This window comes from Elephantulus edwardii, unplaced genomic scaffold (genome assembly GCF_000299155.1).
Source record: "Elephantulus edwardii isolate Elephantulus edwardi_28Jun2011 unplaced genomic scaffold, EleEdw1.0 scaffold00095, whole genome shotgun sequence".
NCBI lineage: Eukaryota > Metazoa > Chordata > Mammalia > Macroscelidea > Macroscelididae > Elephantulus > Elephantulus edwardii.
This window is the reverse complement of record NW_006399845.1, coordinates 8,898,307-8,920,646: the sequence shown is the minus strand read 5'-3', so window position 1 is coordinate 8,920,646 and position 22,340 is coordinate 8,898,307. Positions and strand designations below refer to the sequence as shown.

The 22,340-nt window shown below is 46.9% G+C and overlaps 1 protein-coding gene across 1 annotated transcript in view; it reads right to left on the bottom strand.

Annotated features, from left to right (window-relative positions):
• ARAP3 (ArfGAP with RhoGAP domain, ankyrin repeat and PH domain 3) overlaps positions 1-9,338 on the bottom strand; it is a 33,492-nt gene extending 24,154 nt beyond the window's left edge. Inside the window, exons 1-12 of the mRNA XM_006891128.1 lie at positions 8,815-9,338; positions 8,612-8,673; positions 8,404-8,515; positions 2,832-3,035; positions 2,619-2,688; positions 2,086-2,206; positions 1,810-1,994; positions 1,629-1,735; positions 1,208-1,407; positions 1,028-1,113; positions 689-871; positions 422-560 (exon numbers count right to left, since the gene is read on the bottom strand). Coding sequence (XP_006891190.1) covers positions 422-560; positions 689-871; positions 1,028-1,113; positions 1,208-1,407; positions 1,629-1,735; positions 1,810-1,994; positions 2,086-2,206; positions 2,619-2,688; positions 2,832-3,035; positions 8,404-8,515; positions 8,612-8,673; positions 8,815-9,338 — 1,993 coding nt within the window. The remainder of the gene's footprint in view (positions 1-421; positions 561-688; positions 872-1,027; positions 1,114-1,207; positions 1,408-1,628; positions 1,736-1,809; positions 1,995-2,085; positions 2,207-2,618; positions 2,689-2,831; positions 3,036-8,403; positions 8,516-8,611; positions 8,674-8,814) is intronic.
• Positions 9,339-22,340: the final 13,002 nt, after the last annotated feature.

The following is a 22,340-nucleotide window of genomic DNA, read 5'->3' as shown; positions in this document are numbered from 1 at the left end:
TAGTCCAGTGGGACTGGACCCCTAACTACATAGACAGCAAATGAGGGATGCAAAGATGATGGGAGTGGGCCCCTAGCCTGCCCCACTGCCCCTGCCTATCAGCCAGCCTACTTGGCAGTCCACTCTGAAGGGGACTTTGAGAACACGGAACATTTTTCAAGGGTCTTAGCTCTCACAGCCTGACCACTGAAACTAACAGCTTTAAGATGACCATCCAGTCCCACCCCAGAAGGTGGTCATCTGCTCATCACCAGTCACCTCACATCATGAGAAAACTGACCTGGGGAATCTGAGGGGTTGGAAAGTCTCTTAGGAAAATAGGGTGGATGCTGGGTTAATTGTATCCTCTCCCCAACAAAAGCCAAGAGACAGGTCAGTTAGAGAATTCTGGGTAAAGATAGGAAGCATCTGGCAGGATTACCTGGAGGCAAGAGGCCAGGGAAGCTGCCATTCAGGGCAGAGGGGGACCAGGGCTCATCCTCGCCCTCGAAGGCTTCCATGCAGAGGAGCTGGGCCATGTTCTTTAACAAGTTGGGCCCTGCCACAGCTGCACATAAGGCCTTCAGGGAGGTAAGGGCCTTTGTTAGCTTCTTGCTTCCATTTCAGAGCCCCTACCAGCACCAGATCCCACCAAGCCAGCACAGAGACTGCTTCCTCATCTCCATCAGCACCACCTTGCCACACCTACCTGGAGAAACTGGCTATGATCCTGATACTGAGGATGGGGCTTCCGGAAGAGACCCAGCCGGTACTTTCGGGAAATGAACTCTCCTCGAGGGCCGGGGGACGCATCTGGACGCAGTCCCTCCCCTGGGGGTAATGCCCCTGCCCAGAAGCGGTTGGCACGATTGTTACCGAGGACAATGAACAACTGCAGGATAGCAAGGTGCAGAGGCAAGTGACAGGGACTCCAGAGTGCTCAGGCTTTCCACTGTCCACCCCCAGGTCCCTGTGCCGGGCTAGACCTAGGCGTCTTGTTGGCTGTTTCTTTTCCACCCCTCCCACCTTATCCCTCTTCATCCCTCACCTGCACTATCTCATTACTCCAGACACTTGTATCCAGCTTCAGGCTCTGCACCTTGGAGATCCCAGAACCCAAGGCTCGGTGCTGACCTGTCAGGGTGTGAAGGTCATGTGGCATGGATACCCTGAGCCGCCCCATCCCCACCCCTCATTTGGGCTTTAGTGGCCACACCTTGGGCCTCACCTGCACACTGTTTGCAGATGACCACCCCCAGGTTGACCGCAGCCCAGTCTGGCTGGGATGCCCCACAGTCCGCACAGTGTCGGTTTGCTCGGTTGGACCAGATCTTCTCAGCCACCTCGTAGTCAGACAGGGTCTCGGTTACTGCTTCCTGCAGAGCGGCTGCCCAGCTCTGCCGAGACCCCCCAGACTCGGCTGTGAAGCTGAGGGGTGGACAGCCAGTCTGTGGGCGTGGGACCCCCCTCCACCTGTCTCATCCCACTGGTCATTCCTGCAGAGCCACCATAGGCCACACCTTGGCCAACCCAGACCCACTGGACACTTGTGTCCCAACCCATGCACTCTAAGCAGGCCTCCATTGCTCTGGACCCCTTTGCTCCAAAAAGGTTCTCTCAACCATGCTTCTTGCCAGTCTGGGCCCCACCTGAAGCAGCGATGGGGTGTAAGCAGGTCAAAGCTGCGACTCTTGGTTTCTCGGACGCTGCAGCCCTGCAGCTTGATGAAACAGATTCCGATGCCCAGCAAGAAAGCCTGGTGGAGTGGGCACAGTGAGAGGCCAGCATGGTCTAGGGCAGGCTTCTTGGCCCTGGCCCAGCCCACCTCACCTGCTCACTCTTGTACAAAGCCAGCTCCCCAGGGCTCAAGGCAGCAAACACCTTGGCCTTGTGTCCACGCAGCTCTAGCATGCCCATGCGGAGGGGTCGGGGTGGCTGGGGTGGCCGGGGGTGGCCCAAGAGGCGCTGTTCCTTCAAGCAGTTTTGCAGGGTGGAACACCACATGTCCCGCTGGGCTGGTGAAAGTGTGGGGTTAAGTCAGTGAGCATGCGCCCCTGGCCTTCCCTCCCTCTCTCCCACCCTGACCCAGTGGGCTCTGATCCTCACCCTCACTCTCTGTACGGAACACAAACACCCTCAGGCCAGTGATGACCTGAAATTTGTTGTCCTTGCTGCTGCGGGTCATCTCAATGGCAGTCAGGGGGATCACACCTTTGGAGAAGGGGTCCTAGAGGGAGAGCCCAAAGGCCCACAGGGACAGGACCTGAGCCACGGTGCATTGATGCCTGGCTCCCTCACCAATTTTCATGAGCTCAGCCCTCAGCCCACAAGCAGTGGGTGTTGTTGTTAGCGCCCATCGAGTTACTTGTGACTCATAACAACCCTATATACAAGAGCCCTAAATGCTTCTCTATCCTCTGCCAACCTCACCGTCTCAGACACACTCCCACCACCCCAATCACAGAATCGATCCATCTCATCGAGGGTCTTCCTCTCCTGCGCAGTTCATTTAAGTGCTTGGCAGACATCAGGCGTGAGGCAACAGCTCCCAGGGTGGGCTTCCTTTCTTCCCATCCTGAACATTTCCAGCCCCCTTCTCCCTCATCCCAGGGTCCCTGTACAAATCTCCTGGGCCTCACCTTGTCATTCCCAAAATACATCAGATTCTTCCCATTAAATTGCACAAAGCGTCTCTGGAAGACATAGTTTCTGAAAAAGGGAAGCACTGAGATCAGTGCGTATTAGGGGTTGCATTCTGGGGGCACTCATAAGGTGTGCAAGCAGTTAAGACACAATGCACCCCCACTGCTTCCCAGCCTCCCTCTGCTCCCTTCCCTTCCCGGCAGCCTCACCCTTGAGGAGAGAGCTTGTCCAGCCAGCCACTGAGCAGGGGCACTGGGGGGTCTGCTGTGGAGGAGAAGCTGGCATAGGGTGAAATGAGGTCATCACTGGCCTCTTCCATATCCAGGGTTGGCAAAGAGAGGGTGGAGTCGCCAGGCAGTTCAAGGCTGGCATAGCCAGCGTCCTCCCGAGCCTCCAGATCCTGCCTGCTGAGCCTTGTGGAGATCAGGAGAGAGGAGCAGATGTGACCCCACTCCTAGCACATTGGACATGCTCTCTGTATCTCCTCCACCCCTACCCAGAGCACTTAGTAGAATCCTTGGCAGGTGAAGGGTATATTTTCCAAAGAAGGGGATAGGGAGATTAGAGACACAAAAAATTAACATGGAACATTCTCTCTGAGCATATTTAGAAATTAGGAAAATTTTGGAAAAGTAGAGAGAGGGTCAGCAAAACAGAGGAAGACAACACGGTGACTGAACTGCAGCAACAGGGCTTGAGCTTGCGGAGATCATGAAGATGGATGGTATGTGATAAGGCAAAGCTCCAAGCGTGGCCCCTAGAGTTGCTATGAGTCACCTAACAGCATGACCTCTGCCATCAGTGTTCCCAGGATGGAAGGGCTGGGAAGGGCTGCATGGACAGGTGTCCATTCTAACCTATTACTGATCTTCCTTCCACAAATTCCTTGGTCTTCTCTCCCTACACCAAGTCCCCAGCAGCATACACTGCATGACAGATATTTCACCTGCTTCCATTCCTGCCATCTCTCACCTAATCCATTCTCCCGCGGCCACCAAGGGGGCTCTTTTGAAAAGGCAAATGTTATCACTTTATTCCTTGCACAAAGCCTTCCAAAAATTTCCATCAACTCTTAAGATAAAGCCAAATTCCTTACCATGGGCATCAAGGGTTTGCCTAAAGAGCCCCATGGCCATTCCCCTGACCTCACCGGTGCCACCGGCATCCATGCTCACTATAGTCCAGCCACATTCTCTTTCCTGTTTGAACATACTGTTCCCTCTACCTAGAACATGCTTCCCTGGGTTGCTTGTCTCACCCTTTCGGTATTAAGTTCATTTGCTCAAAAAGACCTTTCTTAACCACCCTGAATAAAGTCCTCTATCATTTTCTAAACTCTGGCAGCATAGGAAATGTGGTTCTCAGCGTCGGCAGCACAGTCACCTGGGTGGAAAACTTTCAAATACTGTGCTGATTTTATGGGCCCCATCTCAGACCACTTATGTTTGAAACTCCAAGGATGAGGGCTAGACACTTCCAATTTCTTATTTTTCGCAGGATATGGTGCCCCTAAGGTTGAGAACAATTACTCTATCCTATTTGTTTTCTCCTTCACTGAGCAATTCCGACTTCACTGAAGCAATCAGGGCAAACTCCCACAGACACCTAGCATCACATCGACTGATTTCACCACACACTCTGCCTTTTTCCCATTACTAGAAATATTCCTGCCTCAAGTCAGCTCCTTCTCTCACACATTGATCTTACTCCCTCTCCACTGCACCAGGATAGCTCCTCTCTCTCCCACATCAGCTAAATCTCTCTTTTTACAGAATCATTCCCTTTTACCTACAAATACACCTATTTAAAAAACAAATAAAAGCCCCTTTCTTGATTTCCATTATCAATTACCACTCCAATTATCTGCTCTCCTTTGCAGAAAAATGCCTGTAAAATGCTTTCTACACTTAACTGGCCAAGCTCCAGTTTGCCCCACCCGGGGTGGCTGTGATCCTTTGGCCAGAGAGCATGATGCTGTGTATGTGGGAGTTGTGTTGTGTTGTGGCGGTCTCTGGAGAAAGGCGACTCTGCCTCCAGGAACCAGGGAAGCCACGCTTGGCCTTGGGTTGAAGGCAGCAGCGGCTTCAAGCCCAAAAGGAGAAGAAGAGGAGGGAGGAGACTCCCCGATTAAACAGGCGTGGAAGGAGGAGTGGCATCCACTTCCATAATAGCTTGCCTCCGGAAACCCTATGAACCTGGAGAGAGGATGAAAGGCACCCAAGTGTCGAGGACTCTCCTTTATAGGGTCGCTATGAGTCGCCTGCGACTCGATGGCACTTAACAACAACAACAACACACTTAACTGTTCCCACCTCTTTTCCATCTGTTCTCCTTTAAGTCCACTCTCGCCATGTTATAAATCCCACCAGTCCACCGGGACTGTCTTTATCAAGGCCCCCAATAATCTCTAGGGAGCTCCGGTGGCCTAATGAGTAAGTAGTTGTGCTGCCAACCAAAGGCATGTTGTTGTTCGAATCCACCAGGTGCTTTGAGGGAGAAAGATGGGCAATCTTCTCCATTGCAATTTACAGCCTCTGAAAACTCACTGGAGGATCAGATCAGCCATGAACTGGCTCTCACAAATTGGAACACAACAACAACAACAACAACAACAACAAGAATCATGTTAGGAGAAGAGGAAGAACCCGATTCTTGAACAAAACAGACTGAAAAGAGGTGAAGTAGAAGGAAAAACTAGGAGACTGTGAGAGCTCTGGTAGGGCTGGCCATTGGGAGATGCACTGCAACAATCTTCTCCAACAACAGCTACAATAATGTTGCCAATTCCAAAAGCCACTTCTCAGTTTTCTTTTACTTGACCTTTCAGCGTCAGTGACCCCTGCTTCTTCCATAGCCACTTTCTTCACTTCTCTCACGTCACTGAGTCAGAGTTGACTGGATTTCTGAGGCTGTAAATTTCCTGGAGGAGACTGTTCATCTTTCTTCCATGGAGTCGCAGGTGGATTTGAGCAGCCAGAGAGATACGGCCTTTGGGTTAGCAGCGCATCTCCCTATGGCCAGCCCCACCAGAGCTCTCACAGTCTCCTAGTTTTTCCTTCTACTTCACTTCTTTTCAGTCTATTTTGCTAGAGAATCAGTTTCTTCCTCTTTTCCCAAACTTCTGGACAATGGGGTAAGTCAGGGCTCTCAGGGTGACTTCCTCTCTACACCCATACCTACTTTGTTGTTTTTGTTGTGTGCCATCATGTTGTTTGCAACTCATAGCAATCCTATATACAACAGCTCTGAATCCTGCTCTATCCTGTGCCAACCTGATTGTGACACACCCACCCCCCAATGCCCCAGTCACTGAATCAATCCAAATCATCCAGAGTCTTCCTTGATGTCCTTCTCTGAGGACTGGCCATTCCTGGCAACATGCCCAAAGTGTGTCTGATGAAGCTTCAGAATCCTTGCCTCCAAGGAGCAGCCTGGTTTCACCCTCTCTAGGATGAACCTGTTTGTTTTCCTAACAGTCCATGGCATAGTCAATACTCTTCTCCAACACCACAGCTCAAAGGCATCAACTCTCCCTCTATCAGCCCTAGTCATCGTCCAGCTTTATGATGCATAGCAAGTAATTGTGAAGACCATGGCCTGGATCAGGTGCACCTTAGTTTACAGACTGACATCATTGCTGCTCAGCACTCTCGAGAGAGAGGTCCATGACAGCAGATTTTCCTAATGCAATTCGTCTTTTGATTTCCTGGCTGCCGGTACCAAGAGTGTTGATTGAAGAGCTAAGCAAACTCAAACTGTTAACAATCTCTTCACTGTCTTTCATGATGCTGCCAATCAGCCCACACCTACATAACAAATAAAAATCCACTGCCTTTGACTGAGGTGATTCCAATGCATGGCAACCCTCCACAGAGTTTCTGAGGCTGCAAATTTTTATGGGAGAAGACTGTCCATCTTTCTCGAGTGGCTGGAAGTTTTTAACTACCAGCTTTTCATTATAAGCTCAATACCTAATGCACTAGGCACCAGCACTCCTTCACATCAATATATATCCATCTGTGTACTGACAATTCACAAATCAGACCTCCAGCTTAGACCTCTTACCCAAACTCCAGACTTACATATCTGATGACATGTTCATTATCATTCCTTGGGTATATAATATACTCCTCAAATCCATTGAGGCTAAAAGAAAACTCCTAATGTCCCTTCCTTCCAACCTGCTTCAGGTGGTCTTCCCATCTCAGCCATGAGCTGAGCCATGAGCTCTCAGCTGCTCAGATCAGTGCTATCCACTAGAAGCTAGTGCCAGACATATATGTAATTTTACATTTTCCTATAGCCACACTTGCTTGTTGTTATGTTGTGTATTAGAGAGTTAGAACCAACCCATCGCTGACCCTCCAGTGAGTTTTCTGAGGCAGTTACTCACACGGGAGGAGATTGTCCATCCTTATCCCACGGAGCAGCTGGTGGCCTTGATTGGGATTGCAGCACAGTTTCTTGCCACTAGGCCACCAGAGCTCTCTCCACACATAACAAAATAAAAATAAACAGGTGGTGTTAATAATACACTTTCCTGACCGAGTGGTAAGGAATTGTGTTGCCAGCCCAAAGGTGGTGTGAGTCCACCAGCTACTCCACTGGAAGAAGATGGGGAGTCTCTTCCTGTGTGATTTACAGATTCTGTCTACCTGCTGGAGGGTCAGCTATGGGTTGGGTTCCACCTTGATGGCAGTGAGAGTTTCTCCTTTGGAATCTGATGTTTAACATGCTGATTCAGACCTGCCACCTTTCCCATGCTCTGCAGCCACACATGGCCAGCGGCTGTCATACTGGGCAATAGGCTTGAACAGAAACTCTTGACAACACCCTTGAATACTCTTTTCCCTTGCATACTCCACAGTCAGTTCAACAGTTTATCTTCAAAACATAACCAAAAAACCCAGCCACTTCCCATCCCCTGCACTACCATTACTCCAAGATCTCTCATCTCCTAAGTGTTTTCTCTTCTGTCGTTTTGACCCTCAACAGACTATTCCAAACATAGCAGCCAGAGGAAACCTTTAACATGGAAGATAAAAGCTTTCTAAGAGCAAATGTCCCTACAAAGCCCAACTTGTTCCTTTGCCCCTTTTTCCTCTCTGATGTTGTCATTTCTTGCTCACCACTCCTCTCACTCTGCCCCTGCCACACTGTCCTCCTTGATGTTCCAGAATCCACCTCTGCATGGACACCCCTCTCTCCCCATAAAGCCTCTGTTCTGACCATTTTCTCTGTTTGGAACTTTGCCCCAATATCTTCACAGCTGATTCTCACCTCCTTCAAGTTTGTTTGCTCAAGTGTTACTCTCTTGATGCTCTCACACCACCAGTGAAAAATTTCAATCCCCTTATTCGCTTATTTGTTCTATTTTCTCCATGACTCTTAACACATTTTAACATCCTATTCAACTTATTTATTGCTTCTTGTTAACTGATGACTTCCCCACAATGATAGGATTTCGGTCTATTTGATTCACTGATCTATATTAAGCAATATCTCACAGCACTACGTGTTCAAATAAGTATCTGTGGGATGAAAAGCACTTCTCCTAAATTTTAATTCCATATCCATTTGTTGGTTAACTTGTTTTATTTCTTCTTTGCCTGAGTCACGGGCTGTCCAAGGACAGGGCCATGTGTGTTATACTTACCCTGTATCTTCAGTGCATGTACGTGAACATTTGCTGAATAGTTAGTTGGATACATGGCTGACACCAGTTCAATGGCTTCCAAAACTTTCCCTCTCCCTTTAGTTGTCACCCTTCTAAGCACTTACCTGTGTTCAACTCTGTCCTGACAGACACCTCTGCCCTCTCTTCGGTCAGGGGGTCCTGAGACCCCCACAGGTTGGACACCATAGTACAGGCAACCAGGGTCCATGATGTGCACTAGTATGGACAGAAGGCAGAAGACAGGAAGGAGGAGTCAGGTGGGAGGCCCCCAAGGGTGCTGTCCTACTTCCCTATCCCTTGATACCCACCTACCTGTGCCTGTTGTAGGCCTGAGGGCAGGGGAGGGGGCAGCTTTCTGAGAGCTGTCTGGAGCACTGAGGAGGGAAAAGCCTATAGATTATCAGAGGAAAGTGGAGGAAGAACAAGCCCTCATGTCCTATTCTTTCTTCCCTCTTAACACTCCACCCTGCTGTTCCCATTCCAGTACTGGTTCCCCAGAAACCAGTCCTACTCACGTGTCCTGAGTTGCTTGTGAGCCACCTCGTAAGTCCAGGCCAAAGTAAATGGCATTGGGCACCATCTCCATAGTATTCAAGGCCGAAGACTGCTCAGAAGAGGAGGTAGGGAGAGGAGGGGACCTCGGACTACACTCAGGGCTCCTGGGAACTTCTGCTCCCCGAAGGGCTGGGCTCGGTACAGGCCTCTGGGTGGTGGCAGAGCCACTAAGCCCACCAAAAACCGTCCTGGGCTTGGGCACAGGCTTGGTGTTCTGGGATTGGGGATCTGAACTGGAAGATGGCTCCATGGCACTGTCAGATTGAGAATCCAGGGAGCCCGCTGTAGCACCCGCCTGCAGCAGGCGCAAAATTCGTTTCCGGTGCCCTGTGGCGCTGATGCCCAATTGCTTCAGCTCCTCGTGGCCCAGGCCCCGAGCTGCACCCGCGGTAGCCAGGCCATGCCTCCGGAAGGTGTCTGCATATTGCTCCAGGTGCACCGTGGCCAGCCACACAGCGATGTCCAGGTCCTGAGGGGCAGCCATGGGGGCTCAGGCCATTGCTGGGGGAAGGGGCAGGGGGAAGGGAGGGCTCAGGCTGAGATTCCCCCTCCCTGTCCCAAAGTTTGAGGCCTGAACAGGGGATAGCAGACTCCAATATTCCTCCAATCTGAAAAGAGATCTTAAAGGCAGGGAGCCCACCATTCCAGATGAGCAGAAAAGGCTCTTGTAGGAAAGTACCTTCATTTATGGGCAGAACACTGAGAGGTAGAGTGGGAAAAGGCCTTCTCCCAGGCTTATAAATTAGCGGAGGGTAGTCCTTGTACCCATCCAGATCTAGTCAAGGTTCTGCCCTTCCATTACTGCACACACAGTGAGGTACACATGGGACAAAATACGTGTGCGTGTGTGTGTGTGTGTGTGTGTGTGTGTGAGAGAGAGAGAGAGAGAAAGAGAGAGAGAGAGAGAGTGTCAGAGAGAGAACAGACTGGTGAATAGGTGTGTTTGAGGGAAGGATGGGGCCTCTGGAGGGTCCTGACCCAGATGTAGCAGAGCTGATGAGAGGGGCAGGCAAGGTAGGAGGCCAGATCTTGGTTTCTCCACTGCTGCTTGCCAGAGTTGTGATGCAGGTTTGGCCATCCTCATCCTGCTGTTCCCAGTTCCCCCTCCCCTTCCACCTATTGTCTCTGCTCTGACTTCCTTCCTGTCCCTCCAGTTCTGGCCGCCTCACATCCTGCCTGCCCTGGTCATGCTGCCCAGAGAGCCTAAGCCTGGATATGTGGATTCTAGGCCCTGGGCAGAGGGCACTTAGGGTAGGAGGGGGGACACCAGGCCAGAGGGATGTCAGGGCTGTTTTAGAATCTGGCTTCTCTCCACTTCTACAGTCAAGGCAGCAAGGGCATGTGCACATTGGGGTGCCTATTCTATGAAATGGCATCCCCCCTTTTATGCTTCTGCCCTGGAGTCAACTCCTTGGGTCCATTCTGTCAGCTTTTTCCTGTCCATTCTCTGGGCCTATCTCTGACTCTATCTCCCCTATGTTTCATCACTGCCCTACCCTGTCTCTGTCCCAACCACCTCTGAGATTAATTTTAAACCCATCTTTGTCCGCCTTTCTGTCCCCACTCTCTTTCTCTATCATTAAACCAGTCCTTGCCTCCATCTCCAATCCATCAGTGTCTCTCGCCTCCATCCGATCCGGATTCTGTACTTTTCTGACTCCCTGAATCGGGCTCGCAGGGTCCCCTCAGTGTTTATCTCCCCGGGATTTGGCCAGGATCCCCTCTCCGCCCTGGCACCAGACCTGGCCTCTCAGTACCCCATTCCCAAGCCCTGACCCGGTGCTCATTCTTGGATTTTTATTCCCAGCCCAGTTTCCCAGTGGCTCAAGGATGGTTTGAGGGTGCAGGACTGGGTGCCTGGAGGTTCCGGCCGAAAGGAGTGCGGGGGCGGGCGAAGGAGGGGTGAGTTGAAGGGGGCAGAGCCGGACAACGGCCACGAGGGGCGGGCAGCGGCGGAGAGGCCGGGGGACCCACGAAAGCGCTGTGCGAGGCTCTGGGGAGGAGTCTGGGAAGCAGGGTCTCGGGGGTGCGGGGGTCCTCACCTCCCTTGGCGGCGTGGTCCGAGCCCCGTGCCGCGCGCTCCGAGCTCGGGGTCCCAGGGAACCGGCCCCGCCTCCCCTGCGCCCTCCCCACGGCCGGCCCCGCCCCGGCCGCTCGGTTCCTCTGGGGGCCCCGCCACTCCTTGTGCAACGCGGGCCTCACGGATCCGTGCCCCTTACCCAACCCGCGCTTATCTCGGCCCCAGCCTGGCTTTGCAGGACGGAGGCCGAGAAAGGAGCCGAGCTGGGGTCGGGGAGGGACAGACAGACGGGAGAGAGGGACAGACTCCCGGAGACTAGGGCAGACTGGGGTCGGGCAGAAACCGGGGAAGCGAGAGGCTGCCGAGGACGATTTTGCATACCTTCGGCCTCTCTCCCACTCTGGTCTGGAAAAAGGCAAGGGTGGTCCTAAAAGTGCCCGGCCATCTTTCCCATGCCCAGCAGGGCATCGGTTTAGTGGGGGAGGCTGTCAGGGATCTAGATCTAGGGTGTTAGGGATAGCCACCGCCTTCAAACCTGAGAGCCTCTCTCTGGAGTTCCCAACAGCTCCTGCCTCCCCAGGGTAGAGATGGACGTCCACAAGGCAACATCTCCACTCCCAAAGCGGGATCTGAGGCTGCCTTCCGGGGGATTATAGCTGGTGCTCTTCAAGTCGTGGCCAAGAAACCTTCTTCTCTCCGGAGGAGAACGCTCCTTCCCAACTATATCAACCCAGAATTGCAGGAGTTTCGGGACCTCAGAGGCTCCCTCCGCCGCCCCCACTTTGCATAGGAGCCCCAGCCTGGAGCCTGTCCCCCAGGCCCCAGGCACTTCCCCCTCTGAGCTGGTCAGGGTTGAGCCGCTTGTGATGTTGGGGGTGGGAGGGTCGCTGGCCTGCTGTGTTTTCCTGTTTGTATGAGAGGAAGTTGGTTGTGAGTCAGCAGACACAGGAACTGTCAGAAGCTAGGTGAAGACCCCTTCCTCTGGGGAAAGAGTGGGGAAGTGGTTCCCATCTATTGCTGCTGCCCAGTTGGGGGGAGGTCTGGTCATCTTCAACCTCTTGGGCCCACTTCCTCAAGGCCTTCTCTTTGAGGAAAAGAATTATGATAATATTTAATTATTAAAAAGAACATAATAACGGCCTCCAATTATCAGACACTGGCTGTTTCAGGCTCTTTGCAATGTTCAATTCATCCTCTCTATAACTCTGCTAAAATACGGAGTTTTATCACCTCTATTTTAGAGATAAGGAGACACAGAGCATTACACAGCTCAAGGACCTGCAGCTAGAAAATGGCCAGCACTCCAAGACCACACATCTTAACCCCGGAGCTCACCATACAATCCTAAACAGAAGCTCTGTATCAAGCATCTGGGGAGGAGAGTCCAGTCCTTTTCCTGGGTGGACAACTGTGGTGGCTATAAGAATGGTCCTCACACAACTCCAAACATAGAGTGAAATGGACCAACAGGACCAGCTGCTTCCCTCAGAAATCCATCAACTCCAGTATCCAGGCTCCTGTGAGACCACTGGGCTCCCAGCCAATGGCCAAGGGCAGCAGAGATTCTAAGGCAAGCACATTCCACAGAGATAGAGAATTTTTCAGGCTCAAGAATTTCCCTATCAAGGTCTTGCTGAACTTTCCTTCAACTGTGTGTCAGTCTACAATGTTTCTCTCATCTTCCTCCCCTGAGGGTCAGACTTGCTGTGCCTTCTGAAGGTTGTCCTTGGCCCTGGATTCCTGCCCATTTTCTCTCATAGTCATGCTATTTGTTGTAAAGTCTACTCAGACTTATGAAAGCTATTTGCTTTAAAGTCGGCTCAGACATGAGAAAATCTGTGTGTGCAAGTGCGACACCATGGTTAATAGAACTTTCAGCAATTGCTTTTTTGGAAACAGAGCACCAGAACTTTTGATGTGGTGCTGGATAGACTTGAAACTCCAGCCTATCACACCACCCAGGGACTCCCTCCTCATCAACTCCCCTTGCAGAATCTGAGCACATTTAATATCACCCTGGCATTTACTCCCGAAAGGAGTTAGACAACAACAGGGGCCAATAGGAGCTATGGGGCTGCCGGTCAGGGAGTAGATCTTTTTTGTGTTATGCTTCCCTTTGACAATTTGGTTAAAACCTGTGGATTCCAGCTCAGAAAAATGCTTTAAAATGTAAAATAAAATATATAGTATTGGAAAGGAAATAATGTGGCAATACAGTTATAAAAATATTTTACATGTAAATGGTAGTATATATGCTTCTTTATTAGCCTTATGTAACAAAATCTGGAGGTACATATTTTGAAATAGTGATGAGCATAGATGATATTTCTTTTTATAAATGATACTTTTAAAAACCTGCAAGATGATTGTTGTTTGCCACTGAGTCAGAACTTGACTCATAGCTAATCTTCCAGCAGACTTTCAAAGGTAAGCTAGTAATACAGTGAAAGACTATCCTTCTTTCTCCCAAAGAGCAGAGGTGGATATGAACTGTCTGCCCTTGGGTTGGCAGCACAACTGAGCCATGGGCTATTGTTGAAGAAAATGCTAAAAGTCAGAGGTTAGTGGAAATATTTGTAACCTCTCTATTTATTTTTGTTTCTTAGTGCTTCTGTATAAAAGAACTATAAACCTGGTGGCTTAAAACAACAGAAATGTATTCATTCTACAGTTTAAGATGCTTTGTTGTTGCTGTGGGGTGCTGACACTGTTGTTCTACTAATCCAAAGGTAGTATCTCTCTGGTGATTTGAACCCACCAACAACTCAGTGGGAGAGAGATGGCCACTGTCCTGTGCAATTTATAGTTTCAGAAAACCCACCAGAGAGGGTCAGCTATGAATCACTTTTTATTGAATAGCAATGAATTTTTTTTCTATAATTATATTTTATTAATTTTCATAAACATTTACAGAGATTTTGGGCTTCCACTCATTCATTGTTGCATTATTCTCTCTACCCTCTTCCCAGTTTGTTCTTGTCCAAATGCCACAGTGCTTGTCAAAGCCAGTTCTGATCAATCTTCTTTGTCAGTGTATCCTTTGCCATTCCCTATCACTCCTCCCTGAGAGAGACTTCACCCTGAGTCTTAAGGAAAAGGGCACGGCGTATTCTCTTAGCTACTTCCTGCTGAAAAGGGACGCTGTGGGTTTCAGGGTGAAGATCTTCTCTCACTACTCTAAAGGGCCCCTTTGGCAGTAGGAAACACATAGACTATTATGGAGATTGATTTTGGAATTCAGATGCACTCTTATTGATTGTGCTTGGCTGTACATGTACATATCCTTCAAGATGTATCATGGGGGTGTTGCAACCTAGAAGACACAAATTTGACTAACAAGTTATAAGTACATGAGTCCAAAAATTATGGAAAAGTAAAAGAAAAGATTCTTTCATTGTTTTACAAACCCTCCCCCAGGTCCCCTCCGCCATGTAGCCCTCGCTCTAGTCTCCTGTGATGACAGAAATACCCAGTTACATCTCTCTTTTAAACGGTTCTCTCCCTCCTCTGTTTCAGTGCAGTACACATTATTGAACCCATCTTACTCAGTCTCTCCCCAGCCCCAAGGACAGTCCCATTCTACAACAGTGGCATCATGTAATATTTGTCCTTTTGTGACTGGGATATTTCACTCAGCATAATGTTCTCCAGAGTCAACCATTTTGAATAATATTGCATGAGTTCCTTGTTTTTTAATGCAGCATAGTATTCCATTGTGCGAATATACCACAGCTTCTCTAGCCATTCGTTTGTTGATGGGCACTTAGGTTGTTTCCAACTCCTTGCTATTGTGAACAAAGCTGCAATGAACATGGGTGTGCATATATCTGCTTGGATGTCAGCTATGGTCTCTTCAGGGTACATTCCTAGTAGTGGAATTGCTGGGTCAAATGGTATCTCTATTTGCAACTTTTTGAGAAAGCGCCATACTGCTTTCCACAGGGGTTGCACCATTTTACACTCCCACCAACAGTGAATCAGGGTTCCAGTTTCTCCACAACCTCGCCAGCATTTGTTGCTTGCTGTTCTGTTAAATTTTGAATAGCAATGAATTTGAGGTGTTGTTACACTGGAGCCCATTGCCTCAGCACCATGTCAGTCCATCTCATTACATGTTTTGATCTTTTTTGCTGACCCTCTACTTTCCCAAGCATGATGCCTTTCTCCAATGACTGGCCCTTCTTGATAGCATGCCAAAGGATGTGAGATGAAGTTTCACCATTATTGCTTTTGAAGAGCATTCTAGGATCTGGCTGCATGTCTTCAAAGACAGATTTGTCCATCTGGCCCCCAAACCAAAAACCAAATCCACTGCCATAGAATAATTTCCAACTCATGGCAACCCTCCGTCAGGTTTATGAGACTGTAAGTCTTAAAGAGAAATGATGGCCCCCATCTTTCTCTCATAGTGACTTCAAATTGCCAAACCTTTAAGGAAGAAGCCCAACACATACTGTGATAAGCTATCAGGTCCTTGTTGATGTAGTCACCCATGGTAAGGTAAGGACTTTGTTTTTATTTTCCTCATTCTTTTGCATGCGTATGGAACAATAAAAATACAATGGCTTGGGTCAGATACACTTTATTCCCTGAAAATGACATCTTTGCTTCTTAACACTTAAAGAATCTGTTCTGGAAAACAATGTATTAGAATTTTGTAAATAAACTAGTATTAAAAACCCACCCAAACCAAGCCACCTAAAGAGGTCTTTTAGCAGTAGATTTGTCCATTGTCATATGTTGTTTACTTTTTTTACTTGGTTGGGATCCAAGTGAAAGGAAATTCTTGACAATTTCAATCTTTTTGCCATTCATCATAATGTTGTTTATTGGTTCAATTGCAAATATTTTTGTTTTCTTTGTGTTGAGGAGTAATCCATATTAAAAGCAGTTATCTTCGATCTTTATCAGTAAGTGCTTCAAGTCTTAATTTTCAGCAAGCAAGGTTGTGACATCTGTATTTCACAAGTTGTTAATGAGTCTTCTTCCATTCTTGATGCCATGCCCTTCTTCGTATAGTCTTGTTTCTCAGATTCTTTGCTCAGCATTCAGATTGTATAAGTATGATAAAAAGATACAACCCTGATACACACCTTTCCTGACCTAATGCAGCACCCCTTTATTCTATTAAAGACTGTCTCTTGGTCTCTAAATGGGTCCCACATAAGTACAATTCAAGGTCTAGAATTCTCCATCCTTCACAATGTTATCTATAATTTATTATGATCCACACAGTTTAGTGCCTAGGAATAAAAAATAAAGCACAGGTAAATATCTTTCTTTATTCTCTGATTTCAGTCAAGATCCGCTAGTAATGATATGCCTCATTCTATGTCATCTTCTGAATTCAGCTTGAATTTCTGGCAGTTCCTTGTCGAAGTACTGATTCAATTGTTTTTAAATTATCTTCATAAAACTTTTACTTACATGTGATTTTAATAAAATTGACAGTTCCTACGTTCCCTTGAATTTTATCTCTGAAATGGATACCAATACTTCTTCTAGCCTTCTGGCCAGATAGCTGTCTTCCAAATTTCTTTATGTGGACTAGTGCTTCCTAGGGAACTCTGGTGGCCTAACAGGTAAAGAGTTGTTCTTCCAATCCATAGACAAGCAATTCGAATCCACCAACTGGTCCGTGGGAGAAAGATGGGCAAATCTTCCCAGGTGATTTACAGCCTCTTAAAACCTGCTGGAGTGTCAGCAATGAGTCAGTTCTGAATTGGGCGCTTAACAACAACATAGTGCTTCCAGGGTTACATCTGTTTGTTAAAACATCTCAGTTGGGAGTCCGTCAATTTCTGGATGCTAGAAATGTGAGATCAAGGTGCAAGCAGGATTGTATCCTCCTGAAGACTCTGAAGAAGAGACCATCCCATGCCTCTATCTCTTAGCTTCTGGTGATTTTTGGCATGGTGTTCTTTGGTGTCTTTGGTGTTCCTTGGCTTATAGACATATCAATCTCTGCCTCTATTCTTATATAGCGTTTGTGTTTATGTGTGTATGTGTGTGCATCGTGTATATGTTTTTTTTTCATGGCTTTTTCCCTATGTCAAAGAGTCCTGATGGTGCAGGTTCAAATCCTCTGAGCACTCCTTACGAGAAATACAGGCACTCACTGTCTGCAAAGACTTACAGCCTCAGAAACCCATGGAGGGTCCCTATGAGTCAGACCTGCCTCAATGGTAGTGGATTTGGGTTTCCTCTCTGTCAAATCTCCTTCTCCCTCCTCTTAGAAGGACAGCAGTCTTTGGATTTAGAGTTCACCCTCAATCCAGGATGATCTCATCTTGCAATGCTAAACTTAAAGACCCTTATTCTAAATAAGATCACATTCTGAGTTTCCAGGTGAGCATGAATTTTGCAGAGACACTACATCATCCAAGTTCAGTGACCTCAGATTAAAGGACGCCTTGGAGGTTAGTTTGGACAGAGGCATAGAGGCAGAGACCTTCCTCGCTCAGCCCCTTTCCTCCTCCCTGGATAAGCTCTGTGGAGGCTTCTGTCGTTTGAGTAGTGTTTTCTCTGTCTCCCTACCACAATTTCTCTTCTAGCTGTATTGCTTTCTGTTTCTCTTTCTGTATATTTCTCTGTCTCTCTTCCTTGGCTATCTTTTTTTAAAATCTTTTTCTGCATCTATTTCTGTCTTGTCTTCACTCTCTGAACTCTGTGGCTTTCTTTCTGTGTGTCTTTCTGCTCTTGTCTGTCTCTGTCTGTGTCTTTGTCTCTTCCTGTCTCTTTGTCTCTAGAATCTGTCTGCAAGAGAGTTGGAGCAAGATTCCATGGAATCTTAGCCTGGGTGACATGATGCAGAGAGAAAGCACTGATTCTAGGGCCACTCACTGGGTGCTAGAAGAAAAAGTGTCCCTGGGCCTCAGTTGCTGGTCCATCCTTTTCTTCTCAGAAGACAGACATGAGTGAAGATAAAGGCAGTGAGGAAGAATATCTTGGTCCCTGGTAGACTAATGTTGATGCTTCTGTGTCTCTTATCTTGTGACCAGAAGGATATTATAGTTGTTGTTGACATTATGTGCCATCGAGTCAACAATGATTTGTAGTCACCCTATGCATCATAGCTCTGAACCTATGAACTTGCCCTATCCTGAGCCAATTTCACAGTCTCTGACACACCTACCCCATTCACTACCCCAGTTATGATGTCAATCAATCTCATCCAAGGTGATCCTTTCCTGTGCTGTCCCTCCACCCTTCCAAACATGATGTTTTCTCTAAGAACTGGTCTGTCCTGGCCATATGCCCAAAGTATGTGAGAAAGAGCTTCAAAATCCTTGCCTCCAAGGAACAATTTCATCCACTCAGGGACAGAATTGTTTGTTCTCTTGGAAGTCCACAGTATGTTCAATACTCTTCTCCAGTACCATAACTCAAAGACATGAATTCTTCTGTCATCTTTAGTCATTGTCCAGCTTTCTGATGCATAGCAAAAAAGTGTGAAGACCATAGTCTGTATCAGGTGTACATCAGTCTGACATTGTTGTTCTTCAGCACTCTCAAGAGATTTTTGAGAGTAGATTTTCCTAATGAAATTAATCTTTTGATTTCCTGACTGCTAGTAGAGGAATGTGGCATCAGGATTGGAGTGAGGCTCAACCTGTGATATTCAGATGAGACAGCCTTGTTTGCTGAAAGTGACCAGGATTTGAAGTACTTGTTGCAGAGGATCAAGGAATGCATCTTCAGTTTGGATTGCATCTCAATGTCAAGGAAACTAAGATTCTTACCACTGAACCAACAGGCAATATTATGGTGGATAGAGAAGAGATTGAAACTATCAACAACTTCATCGTATTTGATTCCACAATTAACACCCTTGGTATGAGCAGTGAGGAAATAAGGAGAGTTATTGCATTGGGAAAGTCTGCAGTTACAGATCTCTCCAAATTATTGAGGAGTAATAATGTCAGTTTGAGGACTAAGATGCATCTGACTCAGATCATGATCTTTCTAATCGATAGCTATGCATCTAAGAGCTGGACAATGATTAGGGATGGCAGATGAAGAATTGATGACTTTGAGTTTTGGTGCTGGAGAAGAGCACTGAACATGCCATGCACTGCCAAAAGAACAAATAAATATGTCTTGAAAAGGGAGGCAAGAATAAAAAAGCTTTGTCTCACATACTTTGGACATGTTGTTAGGAGGGACTATTCCTTGGAGAGGTACATACATGATGCTTGTAATGGTGGAGAATTAGCAAGGGAGAGGAAGACCCTAAACCAGGTGGATTGACATGTTGACTGCCATAATGAGCTCTAGTGTGTTGGAAAGTGTGAGGATGGCACAAGATAGGATGGGGTTCAGATCTTCTGTTCATAGGGTTGCTATGAGTTTTACAACAGTGCCAAGAGTGTTCATTGTGGGATCAAGCAAGTGGAAATTGTTAACAATCTCAATGTCTTCTCCATCTATCATGGTGCTACCAATTGGCCCAGCGGTGAGAATAATTGTTTTCTTGATGGTGAATTTAAATCCATATTGAAGATTACAGTACTTAACCTGCTGCATATGCTTCAGGTCCTCCTCAGTTTCAGCAAGGAAATGTATCATCTGCTTAACATAGGTTGTTGCTAAATCTTCCTTTAATCCTGATGCCATATTCTTCCTTATAAAGTCCAGCCTCCCAAATGATCTGTTCTGCATATAGATTGAAAAGATGTGAAGACAGGACACATCCCTGACACACTCCTTTTGTGATTTTGAACTATGCAGTGCTTCCTCACTCTGTTTGATGACTGCTTCCTGGTCCAACTATAGGTTTCATAGAGCACAATCAAGTGTTCTGGGATTCCCATTCTTCTCAAGGTTAGCCACAGTTTGTTGTGATCCACACAGTCAAATGCCTTTGCATAGCTATTCAATGAATCACAGATGGACATTCCTCTGGTACTCTCTGCTTTCAGCCAAGATCCATCTGACATTGGCTATAATATCCCTAGTGTCACAACCTCTTCTAAACCCAATTTGTGAGGCTGGAGATAAAATGATAGGATTTTGTACCATCAATGATTTATTCATTGCAAATGCATTTTTTAAGAAAGAAAAAATAACTGTACACACGGACCTCATCTGATGGTCTATACAGGGATCAGATCGATTAGATCTGTGGAAAGAATAATGGGAGAAGCTCAATATCAGTTATGAAAACTAGACCACAAAACAACAACAACAACAACAACAACAAAACCACTGTGGAATAGACCATCAACTACTCAAATGCAAGTTCAACTGAAGCTAAAGAAAATTAAGTCAAATTTACAAGAACCAAAATTTGATCTTGAGTCTTCCCACCTGAATTTAAAAACTATCTCGGTAACAGGTTTGAGGCCTTCAACACCAATGAGCAAAGACCAGATGAGCTGTGGGAGGGTATCAAGAGTATCATCTATGAAGAATGTAAAAGGTCATTACATAGATAGAGGAGGAAGAAAAAACCAAGATAGATGTCAGAAGAGACTTTGAATATTGTACTAGAGCACCAAGAAGCCAAAGCAAAGGGGAGAAATCAAGAAGCTAAGGAACTGAATGGAAGATTGCAAAAGGCAGCTTGGGAAGACAATGCAAAGTATTATAATGAAATGTGCAAAGAGCTGGAGTTGGAAAATCAAAAGGGACAAAGTTGCTTGTTATTTCTTAAGTTGAAGGAACTGAATAACAAATTCAAGTCTCAAGTTGCAATGTTATGGGCAAAATATTGAATGATCCAGGAAGCATCAAAAGAAAATGAAAGGAGTACACATAGAAACTGGACCAAAATGAATTGACTGACGCAGAAGAATTTCATGAAACAACATATGATCAAGAGGAGATGGTGATGAAGGATGAAGTTCAAGCTGCTCTGAAGGACTTGGCAGAAAACAAGACCCCAGGAATTGATGGAATACCAATTGACATATTTTGACAAACAAATGCTGCCCTGGATGTGCTCACCAGGTTGTGCCAAAAAATCTGGAAGACAACTACCTGGCCAACTGACTGGAAGAGGTCCATATTTATTTATTCCCAATGCAAAAAAGGTGATCCAACAGAGTGTGGAAATTATTGAACAATATCACTAATATCACACACAAGCAAAATCCTGCTGAAGATCACCTACAAACAGCTGGAACAGTCCATCAACAGAGAATAGAAGGATTGCTCCCCCAATTTTCCTCCCCGGAGTTGTAGCCCAGGCCCAGGACTACTGGGAAGGTATGAGGGTTCATGGGCCTGACATAGCAGTGATCAGGCCTGGTCCCCCAGTACATAGACAGAATGAGGTCAGTGGGCTTAAGGAACGGGAACATAGCTTTCTGGGACTTGACTTTTTTCCTCCAGAAATTCAAGTACAAGTCAAAGCAATAGACCAACTGTTTCCTTGATGGAGAGAACGACTCCCCAGATGATTTAGGAGTATAGTGAACTATGGGCCTGAGAAACTGGGGCAGGGAAGAAAACATAGAAGGTCTTGATAGAGTTGGAAGGCATCCAAGGGCAAGAGGACAAAGGCAATGGTGGTGCAAGAGGTGAACCAGGTCAAACAAATGAAGAGAAAATGGATTGCATCTGTGTCCCTTGGAAGGACTTCTCTTTGAAAAGTTGTCTTGGGTCTTTGCTCTTTAACCAGGTCTGTATTATACTCGCTGCCATGAAGTCTGCTCTCACGTCAAGGACATCACTGTCAGGCTTAGCAAGGGAGCTCACTTTACTTGAGGGACAGCCATCGTGGATAATCTAGGTTGAGCTGCCTATGTTTTTTGAGCATCTTCTCTGGCTTCTAGAAAGCCCTGTGGCAAATGGTGCTAGGACAATGTTAACCCTAACAATTGTTGCCTAACAATTGCTAGGAAAATGTTAACCCTGGACCCTCATAAACCTTGTTCACCCTGGCTAGAGAGATCGTCTCATGGACCATCACCCTCTGATCCCCCTTCTCTGGTATAACCCAGATATAAACGGAGAGCTCTGATGGCATGGAGCCACAGGTTAAAAATAAGTGTAGTCCAGAAATAAAAAAGAATAAACAGGATCTCTCAAAAGACTGTATAGCTTATAGGGATATTTTATGATGTTCACAAACCTCAGTTGTCTGAGAAACCTCACTCTTCAGTGCCCTGTCTGCTTAGAGTTCCCATAAGAAACACAGTCTTTGTCCCATGCTCTTTTTTATATAGAGAAAGATGGAGAGTCTCCTCCCCTGTGATTTACCGCCTCTGAAAACCTACTGGTGGATAAGCTTTGAGTTGGTTCTGACTTGATAGCATATCACACACATACACACACAATTTTATTGTACAGCCTAGGTTAGCTCTGACATTTTGTGGAGAGGAAGGAAGAAGAAACAAAATCAAGTTGTTTGTTGTTGTTTTTATGTGCCGTCGAGTAGCTTGTGACTCATAGCGACCCTATGTACAACAGCCCTAAACTCCGCTCTGTCCTGTGCCAATCGCACTGTCTCTGACACTCCCA